This window comes from Pseudonaja textilis, chromosome 2, assembly GCF_049901715.1.
Source record: "Pseudonaja textilis isolate UNSWEBS1 chromosome 2, rPseTex1.2, whole genome shotgun sequence".
NCBI lineage: Eukaryota > Metazoa > Chordata > Lepidosauria > Squamata > Elapidae > Pseudonaja > Pseudonaja textilis.
In genome coordinates, this window is record NC_141991.1 from 223,030,366 (window position 1) to 223,055,760 (window position 25,395).

General features: G+C 34.8%; 2 protein-coding genes and 1 long non-coding RNA gene across 6 annotated transcripts in view; 2 read left to right on the forward strand and 1 right to left on the reverse strand.

Annotated features, from left to right (window-relative positions):
* OCLN (occludin) overlaps positions 1 to 25,395 on the forward strand; it is a 389,915-nt gene that overhangs the window by 46,931 nt on the left and 317,589 nt on the right. The gene's annotated exons all lie outside the window — the stretch shown is intronic.
* The window catches only part of RASGRF2 (Ras protein specific guanine nucleotide releasing factor 2), a 120,798-nt gene that overhangs the window by 40,173 nt on the left and 55,230 nt on the right, over positions 1 to 25,395 (reverse strand). For 2 of the 4 annotated variants that reach the window (XM_087927116.1, XM_087927115.1), the window contains exons 6-15: positions 24,926 to 25,005; positions 24,154 to 24,347; positions 22,709 to 22,818; positions 17,133 to 17,251; positions 11,226 to 11,386; positions 9,630 to 9,696; positions 8,053 to 8,189; positions 4,153 to 4,235; positions 2,753 to 3,001; positions 1,590 to 1,972 (exon numbers count right to left, since the gene is read on the reverse strand). In XM_087927116.1, coding sequence (XP_087783242.1) covers positions 1,590 to 1,972; positions 2,753 to 3,001; positions 4,153 to 4,235; positions 8,053 to 8,189; positions 9,630 to 9,696; positions 11,226 to 11,386; positions 17,133 to 17,251; positions 22,709 to 22,818; positions 24,154 to 24,347; positions 24,926 to 25,005 — 1,583 coding nt within the window. The remainder of the gene's footprint in view (positions 1 to 1,589; positions 1,973 to 2,752; positions 3,002 to 4,152; positions 4,236 to 8,052; positions 8,190 to 9,629; positions 9,697 to 11,225; positions 11,387 to 17,132; positions 17,252 to 22,708; positions 22,819 to 24,153; positions 24,348 to 24,925; positions 25,006 to 25,395) is intronic. The other 2 variants (XM_087927117.1, XM_087927118.1) reach the window with 2 other exon arrangements.
* LOC148127381 (uncharacterized) overlaps positions 4,340 to 25,395 on the forward strand; it is a 37,191-nt gene continuing 16,135 nt past the window's right edge. The window contains exons 1-2 of the long non-coding RNA XR_015742280.1: positions 4,340 to 4,541; positions 11,321 to 11,389. This is a non-coding gene — a long non-coding RNA (uncharacterized LOC148127381). The remainder of the gene's footprint in view (positions 4,542 to 11,320; positions 11,390 to 25,395) is intronic.

Genomic DNA, 25,395 nt, shown 5'->3' on the forward strand with positions numbered 1-25,395 from the left:
CAATCAATTAACAGAACTTGTTAATATCCCAGTCCAAATGCCTGTAGGAACAGTCATATTTTAAGTGACTTACAAAAAATTAAAATGATGGGGACTGTCCAAATCTCTGAAGATTTGGACAGTTCATCAGACCAGGCATTGCAAAGGAATGCACGATTCCTTGTCTAGCAAGATGACATTGCTGGACAGAAGGGATGTGGAGCATGATCCTCCTACCAGATCTGGTGGGACAAACAAAAACAATTGGAAACAGAGGTCCTGCAAGTGACCTAGTCCTGTTATACAGGGTATTATAAGCAGCAACTAGCATCCTGCATCTCTTAGGTGATATGAATAAATGAGTGAGAAATGGGGCAAAAAAGTCACATGGCTGTTTGGAGACCCAAGAATGAATCAGTATGGTAATTGGAGATCTGCTTAAAAAACTGTTTCGATTCATATTCATATATTTTAAAGGAATTAATACAAAACTAAAAGCATGATTGATTTGATTGTTTATATTGAAAGAACAAGAGAATCAGTAATACATACAAGGCTGATGAGTAGTTATATATGTTTTATTTGGTAAGTATGTATCTGATAGTGTCAAGAAGACGTTTGGGGGAAACTGAGCATAAAATAAAATAAAAAAGGAAATGGAGACATAAATCAAAAGAAGAAAAATATGAAGAGATTCCCAAGAGAATGAATCAAAGTGGAAGGGATGCCTCTAAAATGTTATTAAGTTCATAGTAATGGACTATTTTACTGTAATTACAATGCATAAAGAGTGATTTCCCATACAATCTCCCCTCCCGCCCCATTTCTAGCAATGGCAGAGAGACAATTTGGCCTAGTGGTTAAAGCTTCAAGATGGAAACCAGGAAACTGTGAATTCTAATCCCACCTTTGGCATGAAAGCCAGCTGTGTGCCTTCAGACCAATCACTCTCATTCCCAACCCAACTTATAAAGGTGTTGTGAGGAAAATAGGAGGGGGGAATATTAGTTATGTTCATGCTCTTGAGTTATTTATAAAAATAACGAATGTGGGATAAAAATCCATACAGCATAAACACCTATTAAGCAAACATTAACACACATGATTGACAGTAATGTATTTAGGCAGAACATTTTTAAATTGTCTCAACAAAACCCTGCATCTGGCTATGCCTTATAACAACTCTTTTTCTAGCCTAACTGTAGATCCTTGCATTGGTGGAAGCAAAAGCTTATTTTTCCAATGTTGCTTTTTTACTTCTTTTCACAGATAAATTTAAGTGAAATAATGGTGTCAGAAATCTGGTGGGCAGTATTCACACAAAACATCAGCAAAATCACTTCTACTATTCTACAGTAATCCAGTTGCCACATTAATCATAGTAAGCATTCATTACCTGCAATATGCAGCACCTTCCCTAACTTAGTTTCTAGAGACTCCCCAAACTTTCAGATAGCATAAGCATTAGTTGCTGCCTGGCTATGTGGATATTGTAAGATTGCCGAACCCCACACTTGGAGATCATCACGTTGAGGAAGACTACATCATGAAGTTGTTATATAATTAAATAGATAAATGATAGACAGACAGACAAACAGATGGACAGATACCTCTTCGAATACTTCTTCGTAGCTTATTGCAAAGCTCATTGCGAGGATTTTCTGTATTGTCTTCTGAAAAAACAGGGCTTTGCTCTGGAGATAAAGGGCTTTTGCTTAGATCCAGTGGCACTTTTGTTGACATGGGGGGTGATGATGTTCCAGGGCTGTATGTTGAGGTAGGACTGCTCACAGAAGAAGCAGATAGATCTAATGCTCCAATTCTTGAATTTAATGGAGAATTTAATGATAGTTTCCTTGTTCTAACGGGTGAAGATGTCCTAGAGAGAGATAAAGGCGGAGGGGAAGAAAACTTGCGGCAGAGGTGTGGTGACTTTGCATCAGCCATATGTTCTCTATTGTTTTGATTTGTAGCAAAAAACAATTCCAAAGACCTAGGAAATGAATTTAAAAACTCAGAAGTAATTTTACCATGCCAGAACTGTCTTTGAAAAGTAGTTTATAAGAAAATACATATAAAAATCCTGGAAAATAAAAAACTCAAGATACAAAACTAATTTCTATAATCTGTGATTTTATTAGATAAGAAATCGCCACGTGCTAGGAAGATCAACTTTGCTGGTTTGGATCTAGTTGGTGCTTGTCAAGTATTCTGATCAGCAACAACACAGGTCAGAGAGATTAGAGTAACACATTTATAGGCAGGGCTTGTCTTTGCCAGGGACTTAGTTGAAGATGCCTATCTGGAGAATGCAAGAGCAGAATGTCCAAACTTTCTAGTACCTGGGTTTTCTTTAAGAAAATACTGTATGGTAGTAGTTCTGAATACCATGTAGAAAATTTCTAAAATTACAGATAGTCTTCATGGTATAACTGTTTGAAGTTACAATGGCACTGAAAAAAGTGACTTAAGCCAAGTTTTCACACTTATGACCCTTGCATGGTCATGTGATCAAAATTCAAACACTTAATAACTGGTATTTGTGACCGTTGCAGTGTCCCAGGGTCGTGTGATCACCATTTGTAACCTTCCCAGCTGGCTTCCAACAAGCAAAGCCACGTGGGGGAAACCAAATTCACTTAAAAAGTGCATCTTGCAGAACAAAAGTGATTTTTGTTCTCTCAAACCATTAATACATAATGCAGTTTGAAAGATGACTATTATTACCAAAATTCCCATAATATAATAATTTAAAAAGTAGAAAACAACTCACCTGACAGGGATGGAGGTGAAAGGCCGTTTGTAAATATCAGACAGTTTTTCTAGTACAACTGCCGCATTAGTAAATATACGGTAAGTATGTAGGAAAGTATTAAGAAAATCAATACTGAGAAATCTCAAGTCTGTTAATCTTTCCAAGAGGCGTTCAACACTTGCATAACGAATTTGCGGTACTTTGCAAGAGTTCAGAGTTTTGCTGAAGCAGATGTCAATATCATCTTTATGCAGACGGGCATCAGACCTACATAACATAATTTGAAAAACATTAAAGAAATGTTGAAAATCAGAGATTTCTTTTTTGCAGATTGTCTCTGATATGAAGAAACAAGTTCTGCTTATAATCTTAAGTAGACACTACTTATAAAATCAAAATCATATTTCTGGCCAATGGAATAGTCTTATGGTTTCTCTATGGGCCAAATTTGCAACGTGGAAACAATATGCTTAGGGCATCTCTTGTTTTGCCTGAAGCCTTCCAGCCTTATTGACTTTAAGTTCTTTATCTGAGCCGTGGTGGCACAGTGGTTAGAATGTAGTACTGCAGGCTACTTCTGCTAATTGCCAGCTGCCTATAATTCGGCAGTTCAAATCTCAGTGGCTCAAGGTTGACTCAGCCTTCCATCCTTCTGAGATCAGTAAAACGAGGACCCAGATTATTAGGGGCAATAGGCTGACTCTGTAAACAGTTTAGAGAGGGCTGTAAAGCATTGTGAAGCAGTACGTAAGTCTAAGTGCTATTGCTATTATTTGAAGTCCTTTAATTTTGAAAAAAAATATGAAAAGAAAAAATTCCTAGCCTTTAACATAATTTATACTTCCCCCAAAACTACTGGTTTGTAACCCACTGCTTTCTGCAAATATATCAAAATATGGCCAAATAAAAACAAAGGTAAATATAACTGAAATCCTGGAAGGAGAGCTAATACATGAATATTTTATTACTGGTCACATCTATTTTTCAGGGTTATTCATGAGATGTACATGAAATTTTAGCATAACTGACAAATAAGTTATAAATCTTGGCCCCAGAAAATTCATTTAAAAAGATAGATAATGACGATGGTGGTGGTGGAGGAGGAGGAGGAGGAGGATAGATAGCTAGATAGATCAGGGCTGTCAAACTCCAGCCCATGGGCTGGATGCATCACATGCTGGCCACGGCCACGCCTGTTTTAGCAAAGGGGGGAAAAGTCCCGATACGTCACATGACGACACCCTGGCATGAATTTGATACCCCTGAGATAGAATGACTGATTGACAATATAAGGTAACAGATTCCCATGAAATGCAGAATATAATTAAATAAAACTGCTATATTTTTTATTCAATCTGTATTTGAATTTAAACAAAACTAGACAACCATATGTAACATGAAAATCCAATTACACTTACTTGATCATATGTGGCACAGTGACTTTGGAATTTTCTTCAAACACTATTGTCATTAAACCATTGCACCGTATGTTGTCAACACACTAGATAAGTTGATAAAAAAACAAATTATAGAATCATTTTTGTTCAATACTATATATCTCAGATCCTATAATTACAGAAAATAAAATTTTATCTGGAACAATTATTTAGTTAGTAGGAAAGATAGAAGGAATGAACTGCCACATTTTAACATTTTCAGAATCAAAACTAAACATTTTACTATTTAAGGTCCCTGAAGTTGCAAATAAATCAGTGTGCTGCAGAAATTAAAATGTTGGAGCCGATTAAGGAAGACCTACACTCATGTCTCTCTTCAACCCCACTGAAGTTCACTGGGTGGCTTTGAGGTGAGTTCTATCTCTTGGCAAACCTGGATAAAGCCTAGAATATCATTCTACTCAATAAGCAAATGAATATTTGGTTGTTCTGAATGTATTTCCCATCTCAAAATGTATTGCTCCTGGAAACATTGCAAAACCACAGGTTTTAAATTCCTTTTGCATCGGGTCATTTAATCCAAAGACACCGAAAACAGCAGCTCCTGATTACTGGAAACAATTCATGCCTTGAAGCCTCTGAAATAGCAATCTTCCATAGTCATAAGATTAAGTTTCAAAAAGTGACAGTCTGCTGCTAAGGATCTTTCCATGAGCTGTTGTCAACTGGGCAGGCTCATAATGGATTTGGGAATTAATCAGTTCACTCTTCCGTCTCTCACAATTTCTGGACTCTATCCACCACTAGTTCCATTAACTACTCTGAGGCAATATAATTTCCAGATAAGAATATGAAGGCAACTGGTGGAACTGCTCCAGAGTAAGAGAAAGTCGTGTGAGGTACTGAACCAAGCTAATCCAGTTTTATTTCAATATTACTCTTTCGGGTCTTTATTTCTAGGTAGATTAAGATCAAATTCAAATACTAGCCAAAAATGAGGCCACTACATTTCAGTCTGGGCCACCTTCCTCTATCTTAATAAGCATCCAGAATGTGCCAAGTCATAGGGGGTCGGGAAATAGGCCTGGCCTCAATAACTCATCTGGTGCTGTTTTCATACATACATAACTGACCAATAATGCTTTGGTTGCAAATGTTCATTTCACTATTTTTTAACTTTAAATATTTGTAATCTTTTCCAACAGGTGGTTTTACAGGAATATTTCCTAATACAGTAAAACCTCTGGTCACGACCATAATTTGTTCCATAACTTTGGCGATTTCTTTGTCTTCTAATGTCTCGTCTTCAGGAATTTCTGGGTCAGGGATCATGTTTGATTGCCACCTGAGTGTGTCTTCGTGGCCAGATTCAACAATTTTGTGAATTTTTTGGTCAGAAGCTGATTTGGTCGTGGTCAGAAGCGTTTGTGACCAGAGGTTCTACTGTAGATGTATTAATACATTTGAAGTGTGTTTAAAATATAAAAGCAAGCCAGTCTCTTTTTAAGCAGAGTCTTGCAAAAATACTCTTACTGATCTATTCAAACATACTATGTTTGTGGATTGGCTTAATACAATATTATGAATCAGTTGGAGCTTATACAAAACCATTTGAAAGACGATTAATTAAGGCATCAAATCCAAAATGTAACAGTAGTACAGCAAAGGATGACAGCTGCCCACAGAGGCCCAGGCTGGGCTGGAGAGTCAATGAAGGAGTGGGAGGGAGTCTTCTGGGAAGCTTGGATTGATGGGATGTTGGATTGCCACAGAAATGTCACTAGAGAAGAAGCATGCAGAATGGCATTGTATTCTTTGTCAATTAACTCAACACAGAGAGGTTGGTGTCTGGTGATACCCTACTGAATTTAACTTGACTGGTAGCTGGGCAAAGCTCAGCTTTAACTGAGTCCCTATCAGAACGGAGTTTCTGCATCTCTGGAACCAGCTTTGGAGGCTCTGTATGGACAGGTTGTGAGAGTGACCTGGAACTTTGGGTTGCTTTTGGGGAGTGAAATATAAAGGGGTACCCTGAAGAAGGGAGTGATGAAAGAATGTTCAATTGAGAGGATGAGAAGACTTAACCATGAGTCACTGAGAGCTCTCAGAGGTCCTGTAATACTTTTCTGGATATGTATATTTTATTGTTTTAACTTTTTTATTACATAAAACAGTCAAAAGGAGTCAGGCATGTTTAAAAAATCTATAAAATAAATAAATATTTTTCTGCTATTGTTTCTAATACAATAAAATATTTGGGAGGAAACAGTCAAGTCTATTTTGTTTCTTCAAATTTAGCATGCAGAAGGTAAACAAGAATATATACAGTAACCATGTGGCCTCAAAGAGCTTTGCCCTTTAATTTAAGTTCCCATTAAATAATGACAGGTAAAATTTAATCTGCAATTAAATGTTTAATTGCAAAATATACCAAATAGCTGCAATTGTAATCATATTACCAGTGCACAGAGAAAAAAATGAATGCTACTTTGTTGGTTTTTCCTTTACTATCAAATAAAGTCAGATTAATTGAGCTGATCTGCAGCAATTAGTGTGCATTTTGCAACTTTATTAAAATATTGTTTTTGTTACCATGAAATATGTATTGGCAGTTATGTGAGTATAATCACCTTGGAACTATTTCTGTACTCCAGTTCTTGGCACATCTGTACAAAATCTTCTATACTCTTTAAAACATATATAAACATATATAGCATCTAGTGCAGTATAATCTTGCATAGTGACTCTTTCAAGCTACTGTTCCATTCTCTTATTTTCATTACCAAAACTTATTTATTTTTAACTATTTTACAATTAACACAATGGATCCAAGCAATCAAAAACATAAACATGGTACAGTTGTAACTTAAGATCAAAAATAAAGGCCATTCCAGAATACCCAGATTTGGCCACTTTCAATTTTCTTCAATCTTAAATTCAATTTTCTTTGGAAACTTTTTCTGTGTGCGAGAACAGTTCCATGCAGGTGAAAATGTGCAGATACAATACAATTTTAAAGAATTCTGGAAAAGGAAAGTAATGACATCTGCATGCAATGTGCATAAAAACTAAAGACAGCTTTTTCCAACCTGGTACCCTTCCAACTGAATTGTCAGTCAGCACAGCGGTTCAGAGTTCTAATGTATCTGGGGAGCCTTACATTGTAAAAGGCTGGGCTAAGCTATTAAATAAAATGAAAAAGACCTTTGTTTGAAAATAGTCCATAGGAAAATTGGAACTTGTTTTTTTCATGGCATTTAGAAACCAACTACTGAAACTTAAGAAAATCTTATTTTATGTCACATTCCTATTGTATCACCAGCTCTTTAAAAAAAATCTTAAAATTCTTAGACAAGTCAAAAATCACTTGGCTTCACAGATGAATAATTAGTTAAAAGCGGTCTTTCCCACTCTAAGCACCAGATACTAGTTGCTATGTCAGTGGGGGCTTGGGGGCCTAGTGGGGGTGTAGTGGCCTAGCGGGAAAGACATGAGCTTAGAAAGATTGGCAGTTTGAAACCCAAGTACCACGGGATGAGCTCCCATTCTTCTCCCAGCTCCTGCCAACCTAGCAGTTCCAAACATGCAAATGCAAGTAGATAAATAGGTATCAGTTTGGTGGGAAGGTAACAGTGTTCTATGAGCCTTCATGTAAAGTGATAATGGCTACATGAGCACAGAAGTGTCTTTGGACAATGCTGGATCCCTTGGCTAGGAAATGGAGATGAGCACCAGCCCTAGAGTCATCCATGACTGGACCGGGGAAACCTTTACTTTTACCTGCTATGTCAACATGCCATTCATTCACCAACACTGCATTCAAAGCAATATTCTGTTAGTATTTCAGAAGTTTTATAATGAGCTCCAAGACAACATTAATGTGCTGAATGAATTATGCAGTATTCCCCCCAAACTGTTTACCTGACTAATGTCACTGGTCCATGCTGCTTTTTCCTGCCGTGAAGGAGCTAAGAGGACCACTGTAAATGGAGGTGCTCCTGCAGGATCTACCACAATCTTGAAGTCAAGGTGCCCAAATACTTGCCCAGAACCTTTTGCTTCATGATTGAAAGAGAAACAGAATTGGGCAGTTACAGGTTGAAATACAGAACCTAGATTACATCAAGTGCAGAGACAGGTACTTTCTATAGTGATGCATAGATATGGCCAAAATGTAAAGTTCAAATTTAGTATCTTTGACCAGTGATATTTTTAAACATTGCAGACTCATGCAAATGTAAAATATTTTGGCTCACAGAATTTATAATTAAGCAAATGAAAAATTATATTATGTGTTCCAGGTAAAACCTATTCACTTAAGGCAAAAATATACACATCTGACTCTATTATGACAATATAGCATTGACTTTTAATTGGCAAGACACTTAATAGAGGTACAAACTTAGCAAAATAGAGGTACAAATTTAGTAATTTTTATGCCAGCATTATTATTTTTAAACTTTTTAAAAATTAAAATTAAAGTATAGAATATTCCTTTCCTAAGTAATTATTTTTAAAATGTAACATCTGGCAAGGTGTTTGAGATTCCTTTCATGAAGTAAAATCATGTAGCAAATCCTAGAAAATATGCCTTATCTGTCACAGTATTACCGCCTGCCCTGGTGGCACAATGGTCTCGATGCAGTATTGCTGGCTACCTCTGCACACAGCCTGGAGTTCAATCCTGACAGGGCTCAACCTTCCATCCTTCCAAGGTTGGTAAAAGGAGAACCCAGATTGTTGGGCGCAATATACTTACATTGTAAAGGTTCCAGGTAGTGCTGTAAAGCACTATGGGATGGTAATAAGCCTAAGTTCTATTGCTATTATTATTCTCTAACCACAAGTTCCCCAACCCTATTGACTTTCCATAATGTATTCAAAGTCTGATTTTTGCCTTGGTGGGTAAGACTAGTATATTGGATGATTCCATCTTAAAATGACGTAGTTGGAATAAGTTGTGGTTTAGTGTCTGTTATCCTAAATTCTGTTGTTTTGTGTGCTTTGTTATGGGTTATTCTGCTTTTAATCATATGTAAACAGCCCAAAATATATTTCTTTACTAAACAAATGTCATCCAACTCACACAGGGTGACTCTAGGTGGCATATAGCAATAAAAAGCCACAATTGAATACATCCCAAACCTGTCCACCTCCTCATATGTATAGAGCTAGACAAGTATAGACAGATTTCTTGGAATGATTTTGGAGATGGATTGCCATTCCCCTCTGCCTATAACTGAGAAACAGTGACTGGCCAAAGTCACCTGGCTGGCTTTATGCTCAAGGCACGGCTAGAATTCTAAGTCTCTCAGTTTCTAGTCTGGTATAATGAGAAATAAAACAACACATATATACATACATCTTTTATTTCTTGAATTAGAATTTTTATTAGTAACACTGTCTCTATACTAATATTTCATTAAGCAAAAAAAAAAAAGAATGCTATTTTTTAAAGAAAATTTTACAATTCCATAAAACAATTTGATAGAACTTACATTCATCATCATTCGTCTCAGTTTCCTCAAACAGGGTGCATTCTATTAATGAAAGGACGCCTCCTGCCTACAGACATAAATTGCGTTTTTTCAGAAATCTATTTCACTATTCTTTAGTTTAAAAGTATATGAAATTATATTAACAGAAGGTACAATCCATGAACACAAACCTAAAGTAAACCTCAATCAACATACTTGGACAAGCTTCCTCTTCATGTGTGTTGGGGGGGGGAGAGAAGGAGACAGAGGGAAGGGGGAAGAGAGAGAGAGAGAGAGACAGAGGGGGAGAGAGAGAGACAGAGAGAGACTTCAAGTCAATCTAAACTCCTGACAACTAACTGGACAAGTCCCTGCACTCTTCCTTGCAACATTTTGAGAAACAGTTTGCCCCTGCTTTCTTTCTAGAGACGAAATAGCCCAGTCACCTAGTTGGCTTCATACATAAAGGAAGACTAGACAGGATGATTCTATATTGTACATGGTACAATGTATTATTCCAATAACTAGATGAGTTTCTTAAATTAAGTACAGTGAACATTATTATTTCTAGCAAAGAAAGTGGAAACGCATAACTTCCTTTTTCCAATTAAAACAATTTGTGTTATTCCAGTTCAACTGAAAATAATTTTATTGATAAGAATAATAACATGAAGCACTCAACAGCAGTATTTCAATACAGAAGAAGCAATATTTTGACAAAATAAGCAATATATTTAAATAGGAAATTACAATGTATCTATTTTTAATATCTGAATATATTATTATTGTAATTCCAGAAATATTCTGTAATATAAAGCTGTACTAGAAATTCTGTATTATATTTAAATCTTCCATAAAGTAAATGAAAAAAAACTTGTTGAAACCAGAATGATGTCAGGCCCAGCCCTGACACAGAAAAATCCAATTGAGTCCAATCCTTTATTTGGACAGAACATGCCAAGGTATAAAAGCTATCACTTTCTACCTGAATAAATATATCCTGAGAGGATCTTAGGGTATGGCAGTCTCTTAATGTGAGCTTCTCTCTGATGGAACATACTGCCTCCTTCCTTGGATAGCTCTGTGCTGCCAACCCTCCCCTCCACTGCTTCTCCATGTGCTCAATCCATCGCAAATAATGAAAAAACAAAATGTAATATTAAAAGCAGAAAGGTGGTCAGAGAAAATAACTGAGGGAACAAGCAGAATTTCAGTGCCAGCTGGTAATTTTGAATGGTTCTGCTGGAGGATATTTAGCTTAGGAAGGCAGAGATGTGGAAATCCATAAGAATCCATCCGATTCTTTAGAAAATTTTAATTATTTTCTGAACTATACATTCAGTTTATAATATTTATTTCAAAAACAATTAAAATAAATTAATTTTGGTCTTAGAATTATACAGATAAAACAAAACTATCATACATAAATACAAAAAGTCCCCTTAAACATGTTAATATTATAATTGGAAGCTTTGATTGCCTGGCAGGCAATAGGGTAGTCTTTATTTTGCAAAGATTTATATTATTTTACTGCAATTAATCTGAACAGTTATATATTTTACTATATGTTCTACAATTCATTATTCTAGTCATAATTTTTGCTATAAAAGTATGTACCTTAAGTAGATGCAACTTTCCTCCAGAGCTCCTTGTACAAATTAAAAAGTGCTTTGTAAATAGAAAACATTGCCTTTCTCCTTCTTTTTTCAAAGACAATGATCCCAGGCGAACTTTACTAAGTTTTCCCCTCTCAACTGATGGGACTTGAATAAGAGTTCCTGGTAAGTAGAAAAACAAATAGTACTCTGTAAACATATAATGCACATAATTTTTATTTTTTATAGTTTACAATAGAGTGTCATATATCTGTAGCCAATTAATGACAAATTTAGATGACCATTTAAATCTTATTTTCATAAAATATTTGGCTTCAATCATGAAATCAATGTAAGTTATCAAATGTAATAATGCACAAGATTGTATATTCATTATATATAACTATGACATGAGACCCAAGGTCCAGTGACAAAACTTACATTGTCTTTTGCTAAGGACAATATAAATTTACCAAACAATGGAAGGAGAAAAAACATAATATACTCTTCTCTAAGCATCCTCAAACAGCTAATAGTGGCTGAGTATTCTGAAAGTTGTAATGCCAATATATTTGGAGAGCAGCATATTAAAAGAGTGCTAACACACTGTGAATAATTAATACATATTTCTTTTATATATTTCTAAAAGGTTTTTAAATCACAGGTTTAACCAGCAATAGAAGCAAAAACAGAACAGAAGAAGAAAAAAAACTGGATTTCCAAATAGAAATCTATCAATGCATTTCATTCTTCAATATTTAAGTATATATTATAAGGTTAGGGTAAAATATTGTGCATATAATTGGATGCACACTTACTAGTCTTTTCCTTAATTCTGTATTACATTGCATTTTTTTATTTTCAGAGTTTAATGGTTTCTGCTACATACTCTACTACCTGGAAATCGTTGTGTTTTGGTTTTATAATTGTGTTACATAATTTGTAATGTTATATTCATTTTGTAGACTGATACAACATTTTATATTTAAACATGAAACAAACTTAAATAAAAAAGAGGATGGATAGCTAAAGAAGTATAAACATTAATCCCAATTTATTGTCACAATGCTATAAAAAGGATAACTTGATTATGTGCAAAGACAGATTCATTCCAGGCATTATGCAAAGTTCAGGATTAATTGAAGATTAAAACCCAGGCCTCCCCAATCTAAGACACTCTATCTCTACGTTCACATCCTGAATCAAGGATCTTCAAAATGTGGTTTGCTTGGGTTTAGAGATACACCCTTTCATGGATTATTCTAATGGATAAGCAGGACTATTATTGTTTGTTCAACAAACCAAGAATAAAAAACATAGCTTATGTTACTGAAAACCTATCTTTAAAATATTAAATAAATGCAAAGACATAATCCTTATATGAGATTAAATGAAAACACTGATATTAAAATATACTTGAGATAAAGTTAAATTACATACTTAGCATATTCATTTACTGTAATGTAAATTCAACTGAAGTTTGCAGCCCTTTCATCCAAGGTAATTAGGTTTACTTAAAATTGGAAATAGCATTCTTTTAAGTATGTAGCACTCAGATATTCTTTTAAATACAGAAAGCAAACACAAACTTGAATTACGAGTATTGTAGGATTTACTTTTTTAAGTGGCTGTGAGAATTTTTGGTAACAACACAGAACTCTAAAAATATGAGTCAATATGAGTAACACAATACACTAAATGCAATTTTGCTATATTATAGTTTATTGAATTTCATATTTTCAGACAAATAAATCAATCTCAATCAAGACAATACACAACTTTGTGGGATCTATTTAAACAAGATGCTGGATCCCGACAAATACATTCATATGAAACCAATTATGAAAGTATTTTAATGTGGACCCCAAAATGTAAAAATATGTTATTTCTATGCAATAGGTTGCAAAAAACAAAGTGATCTTTTAAAGAAGACTCCATGTAACAATAAAATTCAGAGGAATAGGTCCCTCAAAATCTTTTTCATGAACCCCATTTAAATGAGGTCCTTAATGAAACTTGATTCCATATAAACATATTTTGATACTTTCCAAAATATTGTGTTTGTGTATGAGAGAGAAAGAGAGGGAAAAGGAAAATAACAGAAATCACAGTATAGTTTAATAGTTAAGGTGCTGGACTAGCAGTTGGGAGATCCAGATTCTAGTTTTCCCTTAGTCACAGAAACCATTTGGGTGACTTTGTGTCTCCCAGACTAGGAAGTCAAAAAAAATTATTTACCAACCCACATTTGATGAATGTAGTAGATTCTAGTCCATAACCTTTAATGAAGAAATCTTCCTGTTCTGGATTGATTTGGGATTACAACAATAATAATTATAATATATTGTGTGAAAATGCATAGGCACAAAAGCAAATAGGCAGTGAATACATATTAATATACTATAATATAATTAACACGCAGCATTAAGAGTAATATGCATAGCTCTATAAGGATTACCCACAATTAATGACTTAATGTTAATAAAATTCAATTTCCTATCTATGTACAACAGAGCATTTTTAGCTTTAAAAATCAAGACATCATCAATAAACGTATTTAATTCCATGCTGTCTAAAATAATTCCCAAGAACACAGTTATCCAAAATTGAGTAGATATAGATCTGGATAAGGATGCTTTGTAATAAAACCCTGGAAATTTATTAAAAAACGATGACAATGAATCATGTACTTCAACCATGCAGCTATGTTGACAGACTCTACTTACCAAGGAAAATAGGTAGGCATGGAATGTTGCAAATACATCAGATGGTTGAAGAAAAAAAAGGGGCATTGGAAGAATATCTGAAGGATAATGAAAAAGATGCACTGAAGCTAATATACCAGGAAGGCCTACTGAGTGCGGGAGAGACCAAACTGGCTTACAAGAAAGGCCAAATGCAGAACAGAAAAGATGCATGGGAAAACAAAGCATTATATGGCCAGTACATTAAAAAAAATAGCAAGGAAAACAGATAATAACAAGATGATCCAGAAAGTTGAATAAAGTGACAAAGGAGTTAATTCTAGATGTACATGACCAAGCCTTAAGAACAAATGCATACAAAACCAAGTGCTGCCTTTACAAAGAAGCTGAAGAAAAAGTGGATCACCTGGTTAGCTGCTGCAAGAAGATTGTCCATATTGACTTCAAACAACGGCATGACAAAGTAACAACAATGGTTCATTGGAAGATTTGCAAGAAATACTACCTGCCTGCAAGAAAGAACTGGTGGGCCATAAAATAGACAAAGTAATAGAAAATAAAGAAGCTAAAGTGCTATGGGACTTCAGAATTCAGACAAACAGGCACCATCCACATATCACCCGAGACTTAACAATTGTCGATAAGAAAGACAAAAAAGTCTGGATAGTGGATGTGGCAATACCTGGATACAGCAGAATAGAAGAGAAAGAATTGGAGAAAAAAAACAAAACACAAACATATGCAAATATAAATAAAATGACCACAGCAAAAAAAAAAAGGTAGAAATAGTAGTAATAGGTGCCTTGGATACAATCCCAAAACAAATGGGGCACCACTTTAAACACCATCAGCATTGACAAATTCACCATCAGTCAATTGCAAAAGGCAGCCTTACTTGGAACAGTTTACATCCTGCGATGATATCTGTAAACAACCATATGTGCCTATTCTGGATCCTCTGGAAGAACCCAATAGGTGGACAAAAATACCAAATCCAATCTTGAAGATCTGGCTGTCTATGTGATGAACCATATATTGTTTGTACATGCATAGACACAAACGTAAACTGGCATTGAATACATATTAATACACCAAAATTTAATATGATTAATACACAGCATTAAGATTCATATATATTAACATAGTTCTATGATTACCCATGATTAGTGATTTAACATTAATAAAATTCACTTGCCTTTTTGGAGTCTATATACAACAAAACAATTTTTTAGTTTTGATATTTCAAGCGTGATCCCCTCACAACATAAAAAAGATCAAGAAGTCATCAATACACTTATTGAATTCCACACTGTCAGAAATATTTCCCAAGAATACAGTCATCCAAAACTGAGTAGGCATACATATGATAAGGATGCTTTGTAATAAACCTTGGAAGTTTTAAAAGTTATTTATATAGATCACTAACAAACACTAAAAAAATTCTGCAAGGAAAATCTTAATAATATGACAAGATAAAACCTGCAAATTGGCATTTGATTAGAATTATTTTATTTATATTAGTTATTCATCTTGAAGAACAAGTTCCTCCTCCACACTTCATAAATGAAAGTCCTCATCATAAAAATATTAAGAATAAGTGAATGAATCCTAATACTAAATACTAGTATAAAACTCTTTTACACCAGTGCCATGAAACTTTTCTGTTTTATAGCTATTTCATTTTCAAATCATGGACAGAAAACACAAGGAAGACACTGATTTGAAGATTTTTTTTTTAATACTAACATTTAGAAGTTATGTGTATGGAAACAATATTATTTAAAACACTGGCACCTTAACATCAAATTTTAGATGTCTAAAATTCTTCCAGTCATTCACAGTATCAATAAAAAATCTCTTCTTTTCTTGTATTTATTTTCCTCCTTTCCTGTATTCCATAGCACAACATATTAATCTAAAACTATTTTCTATACTACTGTTTGGAGAATTTTTTTTCTACGACAATTATCTGGAATTTTGATATAAATTTGAAAAACTGTATTAGCTTTCTGTAGAAATTCTCTTTGGCAAAAAAAGAATCTGATCAAATATATCTATAAAATTTTCTATTTGAATTGTTCTGCAATGCATTTCCTGCTAGACAATTTAAACATTATCTCCACTGCCAACCTCACAAACAATGAACTCCTTAGGAATGTGGAGATATTAAATCAACAGATTATATCCAGTGTTGGAATCTGTTTTTCAAAGAAAACATTCCATTAGAGATGAACAAATAGCCTTGGGGTCTCTTAAAGCAAACCATTAGACGGTGGCCATCATTTTATTCTATAAAGTACAAACACAAAGCAACTATACATTGCTTCAGCATTTTCTATAGCACAAATGGGATGTGCAATAAACAAGTTACAGTGATTGCTCCTCTCCATGATTTCAGCCAGCCAGAAACATCTTCCTCTAGTATTTCTGTTCTATTCTCTGCTTAAAGTTGCCTTATAATTCATTAAAGGATTCTACCCATTTTTTATACTTCTACTACCACTTCTTTATATGAACAGAATTAGAGTTTGGAGATGTACACAATTAGCATATATGATAGCAGTTCACACCAGTTATGTAAATAATGTTCTCAAACATTTGGTTAGCTTCTACAAGGACTACAGATAAGTCTTCCAAGGCAGAATTTAAGCATATCAGCAGATAATTCACACTGTGATTTTAAAAATCCACCAATGTAAATGATTTTAATTTAAAAATAAATCAAATTATATCTGTGTGAGCTGTTCTAGAAGTACAAATGAAAAATGGGAACAACAAACAGCTATTTTCATTCCTCACAATCGCTCCACCATTTGACAAAGCTTCAAGTACTTCAAGTTTCTCCTGTGCTTTTGCCCGAATGTTGGCATCATTTGGGATTGCAACATCTATCGGCCAGACAGAACTATTTTCCATGGTGCTGGAGATAATTTCTGGTCCACTGAAGATGATAGTCCGGTTATTGTGTATGTGACTTTCCCATGGGTGCTTTATTATTATAGTGCTGTTTTTCATGTCTCCTGGAAAAAAAACAGCACAGAGGTAGGGCTCAACAGCAGCCCGGAAATTACAAATATATAGATGTGCAGATGTCAAAAACAGATATTTTGCATCTTATACTTCCCAGTGATGCCAACATGAATTCTATTGTTTTCAATTTCATTTTTCCTTTATATTCTATAACTGCATAATCAATACATGCATGTTAAATTCATTGGTCTTACCTTGTCGTATAAAAGTCTGGCTGGTGTCCAATAATATGTCACAGCCTTCTACTATCATTCTTTCTATTGCAAGATTTTTCCGTATATTTTCTGTATCACTCACTTCATCATGCATTATTCTATTGCAAATGAGAGACCAAAAAATCAATTATCCAGTAATGAATTTTTAAAGCAAGAATAGCTTGGGTGAACTTTATGGCCATCATAAGACTTTCTATGTGCATCATAACTGATATTTGTTTGATCAAAGTGGAATGCTATCCTTGATAAAGTTTGTCTATCATTTCCCCTAATATATCAGGATCTCCTCCATACTAATACACTGAATAGTTAATTGCCTCTTTCATTAGCAATTGCTGTTCCTGTTTTTAAAGCTATTTTATTTTGGAACTTCCCTTAAAAAATTCCCCAAACTGAGGAACAATTTAAAACATATTTTTCATTTATTATACCAACATGGGAGGAAGGGTATCTCTCACTAAACAGTCCTCCAAATTGTTCACTTATAAGAATACGTTTGGTCAGATATCTGTCCACTGACCTTAAATATCACATTTCGGTTCTTACTATGTTACAGAGCCCCCGATTATGACATCAAACTTGTAAACAAGCTAAATACATGACTAACATGGGCAGCATCCTGCCCACATGCTTTTATCTTTCTTGGTAACTTCAATCTACCTCATATTAACTGGACCCTAAACGAATGTACAACTGAACCCATACATGCAACCTTCTACAATGCTGTAACAAATCTGTGACTAGAACAACTAGTAACCAACAATACTAGGCTTAACAACTGCCTCGATCTCATATTCTGCAATAGTTTGAATTCAATTTATGGAATACAAATTAAAGAACCCTTTTCCAACAGTGACCACAATATGATTGACTATTGTCTCAACATATGTCCACACAAAAATCATCACAATGATGGAATCCCCAATTATAACTTCAAAAAAGGCAGCTATGATCTTACAATCAACGATCTCTCTTCCCTTGATTGGCAATTTCTACTCACTGGATGCAATATTGTTAAAGACCATTACAACATATTCTTACTAGAAATCAAAAGAGCCATCAAACTATATGTACCAATAACAACTCCCAAAACCAGGAAAAACAGATTACCCATAACAATAAGGAAGCTTCAATCCAAAAAGAGATCACTTTGATGAAAAAACAAATCTGGTCAGGTTGCCAACTTCAAAAGCCGATACAAAAATCTATGCCACCAGATAAAAACTGAATGCTCTAATTATCACATTAAACAAGAGGAAAACCTACACACAAATTCCACACGTGCTGTCTACAATTTTGTAAACAACAAACTAAAAGACTCAAGGTCCATCCCACCCCTGAAAGGACCTAATGGTAAAGACTGCAACGACGACACCATCAAAGCAAACCTCTTTAACACATTCTTTGGCTCAGTATTTGTAATCAGCAATGGATCAAGCCCAATACTTCCTAGTTGAACCACAGACAACTACAATGATCTAATACATATCAATTTTACAGAAGACATTGTTGAAAAAGCACTGCACAATCTAAAACCATCCCTATCTATTGGACCAGATGGAATATGTGCCTACTTCTTAAAAAAGCTATCCACTGCCATAGCCGAACCTCTAAGCATAATCTTTGAAAAATCTTTCAGGACCAGCTCCTTGCCAAAACTATGGTCACAAGCCACAGTCATCCCCATCTTCAAAAAGGGAGACCCCAGCCTAGTTGAAAATTACAGACCAATCTCCTTATGCTGAGTCACCTGTAAAGTCATGGAATCAATTATTAACCAATCCATTATCCTCCACTTAGAGACAAACAACCTCCTCTTAAATAAACAATTTGGTTACAGAAAAAAAACTATCCTGTAATCTGCAACTCTTACACTGCAAAAACATATGGACTACATAACTTGATCAGGGCAAAGCAATAGACGCAATCTACATAGACTTCTGTAAAGCCTTTGATTCAGTGGTACATGACAAACTACTACTAAAACTAAAATCTTATGGTATCTCTGGACACCTACATAACTGGATAGAAGCATTCCTGTCAAACAGACAACAAATGGTCAAAATTGGGAGCATCATATCAAATTCTGTACCTGTCAACAGTGGTGTCGCCCAAGGCAGTATTTTAGGACCAACTCTATTCATACTCTACATAAATGACCTCTGTGATCATATTAAGAGCAACTGCATTCTCTTCGCTAATGATGTAAAGCTATTCAGACAATACTACTACCCTCCAAAAAGACCTTGACTATGTATCAGAATGGTCAATCAAATGGCAACTTCAAATCTCAACAAATAAATGCTCTCTCTTACATATTGGCAGAAAAAAAATCAGATAATAAAATACAAGCTAAATAGTCAAGACCTTGTTGAGGATCCAAACTTTGTCAAGGACCTTGGAGTACTCATCTCTAATGATCTAAGTGCTAGAGCCCACTGTAACTACATAGCCAAAAAGGCATTAAGAGTTGTTAATCTAATCCTACATAGCTTCTTCTCTGGCAATATCACACTACTAACTAGAGCATACATAACATTTGCTAGATCTATACTTGAATACAGCTCATCAGTCTGGAACCCATATCATGTATCTGATATTAACACAACTGAAAAAGTCCAGAAATATTTCCCAAGAAGAGTTCTTCGCTCCTCTACTCATGGCAGAATACCTTATGCCACCAGACTTGAAACTCTAGACCTAGAAAACCTAGAACTAAGCCACCTCCAGTCCAATCTAAATATAGTATATAAAATCATACATTGTAATGTCCTACCTGCAAATGAATACTTCAGCTTCAATCATAACAATACAAGAGCACACAATAGATACAAACTCAAAGTTAACCGCACCAAACTTGACTGCAGAAAACACGACTTCAGCAACAGAGTGGTCAGTGTTTGGAATACTCTGCCTGACTCTGTGGTTTCTTCCCCAAACCCCCAAAACTTTAACCTTAGACTGTCTACTATTGACTTCACCCCCTTCCTAAGAGGCCTGTAGGGGGCGTGCATAAGCACACCAATTGTGCCTACCGTCCCTGTCCTATTGTTTTTTATTTTTCTTATAAGTATCTATCTCATGTATTCAAAACTATATTTGAATTATACCTGTATCTTGTAAGCGATTGACAAATCAAATAAATACTAAAAAAAATAATTGGGTAGATGGAAATATTTTTTAGGTTCTTATGCTCTCTAGAACATGCTTTAAGCTGTGGGGAATTTGAGGGCTGGGGTTCTTTCAGGGAGAGATGGATAGACAGATCACCAGTGTGAGAGAGCAAAAAATATATGGCAGATGTTATAGGGAAGTTCTTCAGAACCTTCAGCCTAAAAATTGCAACCCTGGATAGTATACAATCAACAAACAATAAATTAATAAATGATAAATGTAAAAAAGCAATACAATTAAGCATGATAATATAAAGAGCATAGAAAATGGCTTTGACAGAGACTGTGAGAGATCAGAGATCTGTTACCAAGGCAACAAACAGATACATATGGCTTAAGCCCATAAAAAGATAAAGATTTATGAAAATGCCTAAAGCAGGTGCCTCCCCACCAATTCACATGAAGATAAAAGAGAGAGAAGAGGATGCACATTCAGAAACTTGCTAGTTTCTGTTACTACAGTTATTTTACACAGCATCTGTCTCTTGATCTGATCTACCTCGTAGGGCTGATATACAAGAATTGGCAATTCTGAAAATGGTGGATTTTTAGCATCCACACCTAGGGGCAGATGTTTGAGAAAGTTTAGGTCGTGATCTCTTTTGCAATTATGGGCAAATCCCAGGCAATGTGAAGTTTAAATCAAACATTAGATTTTGTTCCCAACTCAAAACACTTGGCTTGTTATTTGAAAAAAATATGACACTCTAATTTTGTCATGGTCAGATCATTTTCTGTTTAGCCCCTCCCAGTCATATCCTGTGATTTTCACAAATAAGGGGCCTGATTAAGGCAGCATGTCCAGGTACCTTTTGGATCCAGGTAGATTCCAGTAGGTACCTTTCAATTTTTTCAGCAATCTGGCAGATAGTTCCATGAAGTGCTACTTTTAGATCTGGAATTCAGAGGCAACCAGGATCGTTCATGCGATTGTCCTCAGTAGCCTCTTACTATTTGCCACTCCTGTGGAGCTCTTTGTTTTACTTAAAAGGTCATGGAGATGAAATGGTAGATAAATGCCTGGCATGCCAGTGGAAGAAGATCCTAATAAATCTGACTAAATACCTGTAAAAGCTCACATTCAACTCTACTCATTGACAGTAAAAGGATCAAAGCTTTAGCAACTGCTGCTCTTACTGCATTGATGGAATATACCGTCATGGTCCACTTTAAAGTTACCCTCCTCTACCGTAGTTGCAGAAAAATAGATAAAATAATCTGTCCCCCAAACTGTTGCTCAACCTTCATCTTGTGTCCACCTTTCTGTTTAGGGGTAAAGTAATTGGCAAGGAAGTGACATGTCAGTCTCAACATATCCCAGAAAAAGAAAATTACTTGAACCCCTTTTAGTTTGGTTAGACCTGGGAACAGGATGAAATTTGCACTGATCCATCTTGTAGAGCTGACTTGGAGAGTAATGCAGCCCTCCCGTTACTTTTTCTTGGTGGTATACAATACCATGGTATGCTTCTGGGCTACCTACAAGGTTCAGAGAAAATTATTTGCCAAGTTTCTACTCCATCCTAAGTGGGCCATTCCAGACAGGGACAAGATCAGAGATCAAAATAATGGATGTTCTGTTATGGTATCCCCCCTGCTTTTCATTATTTATCTGAAATTGCCAGAAGAGAATATCCATTAGTCAGGATGAAGTATCTTAAATATATTGAAGACACTAAATTATACAGTTCCAGATTAAGATGGAGATATTGATCTGTGTGTATATGGATGTAATAAAATTAATTTAAATTGAATGCTGGGAAAGCTAAGTTTTTTCAAAAACCATCTGATTTTAATTATTGGAGGTTGTAAGCTGGATTACTACAATGTTTTATGCATGTGACATGAGCTTTTGGGGACTACTTGGAAACTACAGTACTATTAGTGAAAAATGTAAGTCTCAATGGGTAAAAATCATATAACTATACTTCATTAGGTCTGTAGGTCTGCATTGGTTTCTGATAGGAGTTGGGTACGTTTTAAGTGCTAATTGACTCTATCAAGCCTCCATGAATTGGCTCCCAGGTCTCTCCAGAACTGCCACTTTGGAGAAAACCCAATCTGCCCTGTAAGTTTTCTATAAGCTAATATTTAAAGTTCCTCCTATTTGAGATATTCAAGGGAATGGCAACAGCATTTCTCCATTGCAGCCCCTTCACTTTCAGATATTCTCCTCCCAGAAGGTCAGTTAGTATATTCCCCAATGAAGAGTTATTAAGAGTGCTGTTTTGTAGAATTTTTAACCCGGACTAGTCTCCAATGGGATTCAACACCAATGGGATTTATATATATATGCAAGTGCAATTTTAAAAACTATTATCTAATTGTCCATATTACACTTCTGTTCTGGATTTATATATTGAGAACAAAAAGCAATCAAACCTTGAAAGTTCTTCCAGTTTAGATTTAGCAAACTCAAGGCTTTTCCTTTCCACATGTTCGTGTGGTGTATGAGCTAGAAGTTCATGAAGGGTGATAATATATCTAGGAATCTAAAGGATTGAAAATATTGGTCAGTGATGCATTCTAAATATATAATTAATTATAACATGATATGTTTTCCATCTTGGATCTCCTTACAGTTAATACAATCTAAAAAAAATTGCATTTCCTATTTCAGAAATCAGTCCCAGAACTATGGAGCTTGAAGGGGTCATTGAGGCCACTGAATCCTTGGCTCAGTACAGGAGTCTTCAGAGTTGAAAAAATTACTTAAAATAGCAATGCCAATTCAGTGAGAGTAATATGAATATAGTGTGCATCTGTTTTTGAGGCTAGCTCAATCTTAAATTGAATCAGTTTTTTCCCCCAAAGTCATCCAAAGTGAAACAGATTAATCTTTAATCTTTGACCTGGCTTCAGATATGTGTGGAGTATCAGAGCAGCTATTAAAGCTCTAATAAGCTGCTTTAGGGGAGTTGCTGCTTTCATTAACTATTCTGAGGGCAGCTGTCACATAGAAAAATAAAGGATGCTTCACTTAAATTGCTGTGGGGGGGGGAAGGAAGGCTATTCCCCAATGAAATTGTAGTGACAGGTTTTCCTGACAGGGATGAACTCCCTCCATCCCAGCTGTTTTCACCAAAATGAACCTTTATTTTTCTCCTCCTAAGTGATTATTTGACAGCTGTTAGTCTTAAATCCCGCACTAGGACTTTGGCAGCAGATTTTTCATGAGCTAATAACAGTAGCTGCCATATAATTATTTGAAGTATTATTATTTTGAAGAGTAATCTGTAGCTGCAGAAAGCTACAGCAACTTCTAAATGGACACTGCAATGGGCACAGTATATCAGCAGAAATATTTTGAAAGCTTTTCAGTAAACCAGGATGCTGTCCAGGACCAGTTTGCCTATTTCTATTATTTGAGCTTAACAATCCTTTTTAAACAGAGTACTATGGCATCAACAGCATACTTAGCTGATGCAGTCTTTATTCTCTAAGAAGATTGTGACTTCCATGCACACTTATATGTGCTTGAGTATTATTCCTGCAGTTTGATAGTGCCATTTGGCAATATCCTCCCAAATATTTCAATTTTCATAGATGAAAACTAACTATAATGCAAAAATGCATTACTGCAAAATTATGACCGAAAAATAATAAACAACAAAATACTAATGCCTATGTAATATCTGACCAATACAAAAGATTGTAATACAGAATTTCTCTCAATTGAACAAAATAAAAAGACTTATTCTATAGCAATTTTCTTCAGTTTAGTGAGTGCAGGTTAGCCACTCTTTCTAACAACATCATTTGGGAAAGATTATTTGACAGCAAAAGTCATGAGGATGATAATAAAATGATGGAAGCAATAAAATTACCTGAAACATGGGGTACGTAAGAAATGTTTCAAGCATTCTGCCCTCACATGCAGTGTTGGATTCATATTGCTTTAAGAGTTTGTCAAAATCTCTGTTCTGCTTGCAGTTTGCCAGCACCTGTAGGCTATACTGGTGATTTCTAACAAATTCTTGATATATATTCAGCATCGGTAAAAGAATATCAAATAAGTCAGCTATAAAGACAAAAAGATAGTTGATTTTTGCAGTCATTCCTTTTCCTTCATAAAAATAAAAAGTCTAAACCACATTAATACCATTTGTAGCATTGTATAATTACAGGTATTAAAAAGGAAGACATCTTTATTAAAGTTTCCCCTACTACTGTTACAATTTGACTGCTCAGTTCTTCTGAGAACATTAAGTGATCAATACAGTTTCATCTATATATTAATAAAATTTAACCTGAAAGCTCTTTGGAAGTATATTTCATGCTAGGACAGAACTTCAAATGGTAGAAAAATCATTCTTATTTCTGCCACTGTAACAGTTATTTTAAAAAACAAAATTTCTGACTGAAGAAAAAAAACAGCTGTAAACTATATAACAGTAATGAAATACAGTGCAGCTTCCTAATATAGTTACTCCTTTTGGAACAAAGAATACACAGGTGGATATTGTAAGTTTCTAAATTTATTTAACAGGCTAAATAAAAAATAAAGCAACTTACTGTAAGGAAACTAAAAAAATCTTAACTTTCAAATAAAAAATGTAATGCTACTCTTTAAACACAGAAACCAACACACAAAGTTACCTAAAATTAAGGTAGGCCAGTTTGCTATTCTTGCTTTTAATCCTTGATGAAATATTTCATGAAGGAACATTATAGTTTCACTAGAGAGAAATAAGAGTTGACAAAATAAAACAAAAATTAAAAATCTCTGTGTAAAATATTATTTAAAATTATCAGCACATATAATGATTATTAAAACAGGATAGCTGAATAAGCACTGCCACTCCAAAACCTTTTGGGATGCAGTGCATTAGAATTTTAAAAATAAATAAAATTACAGAGCAGCATTTTTCATAGTTTTGAAATAATAAATTATATTTTTATTTAACTATATTTATTTAAATAATTTATTCAGACATTAACTCTGGGCAGTTTATTAAAGAAAAAAGGTTAAATATATCAATCATAAACAGAATCAACAAGAGTTCTAGTTTAGGCACAAAATGAGGATGATTATTAAGTAGCATCTGTAGCTCTTTTAATAGTGGCAG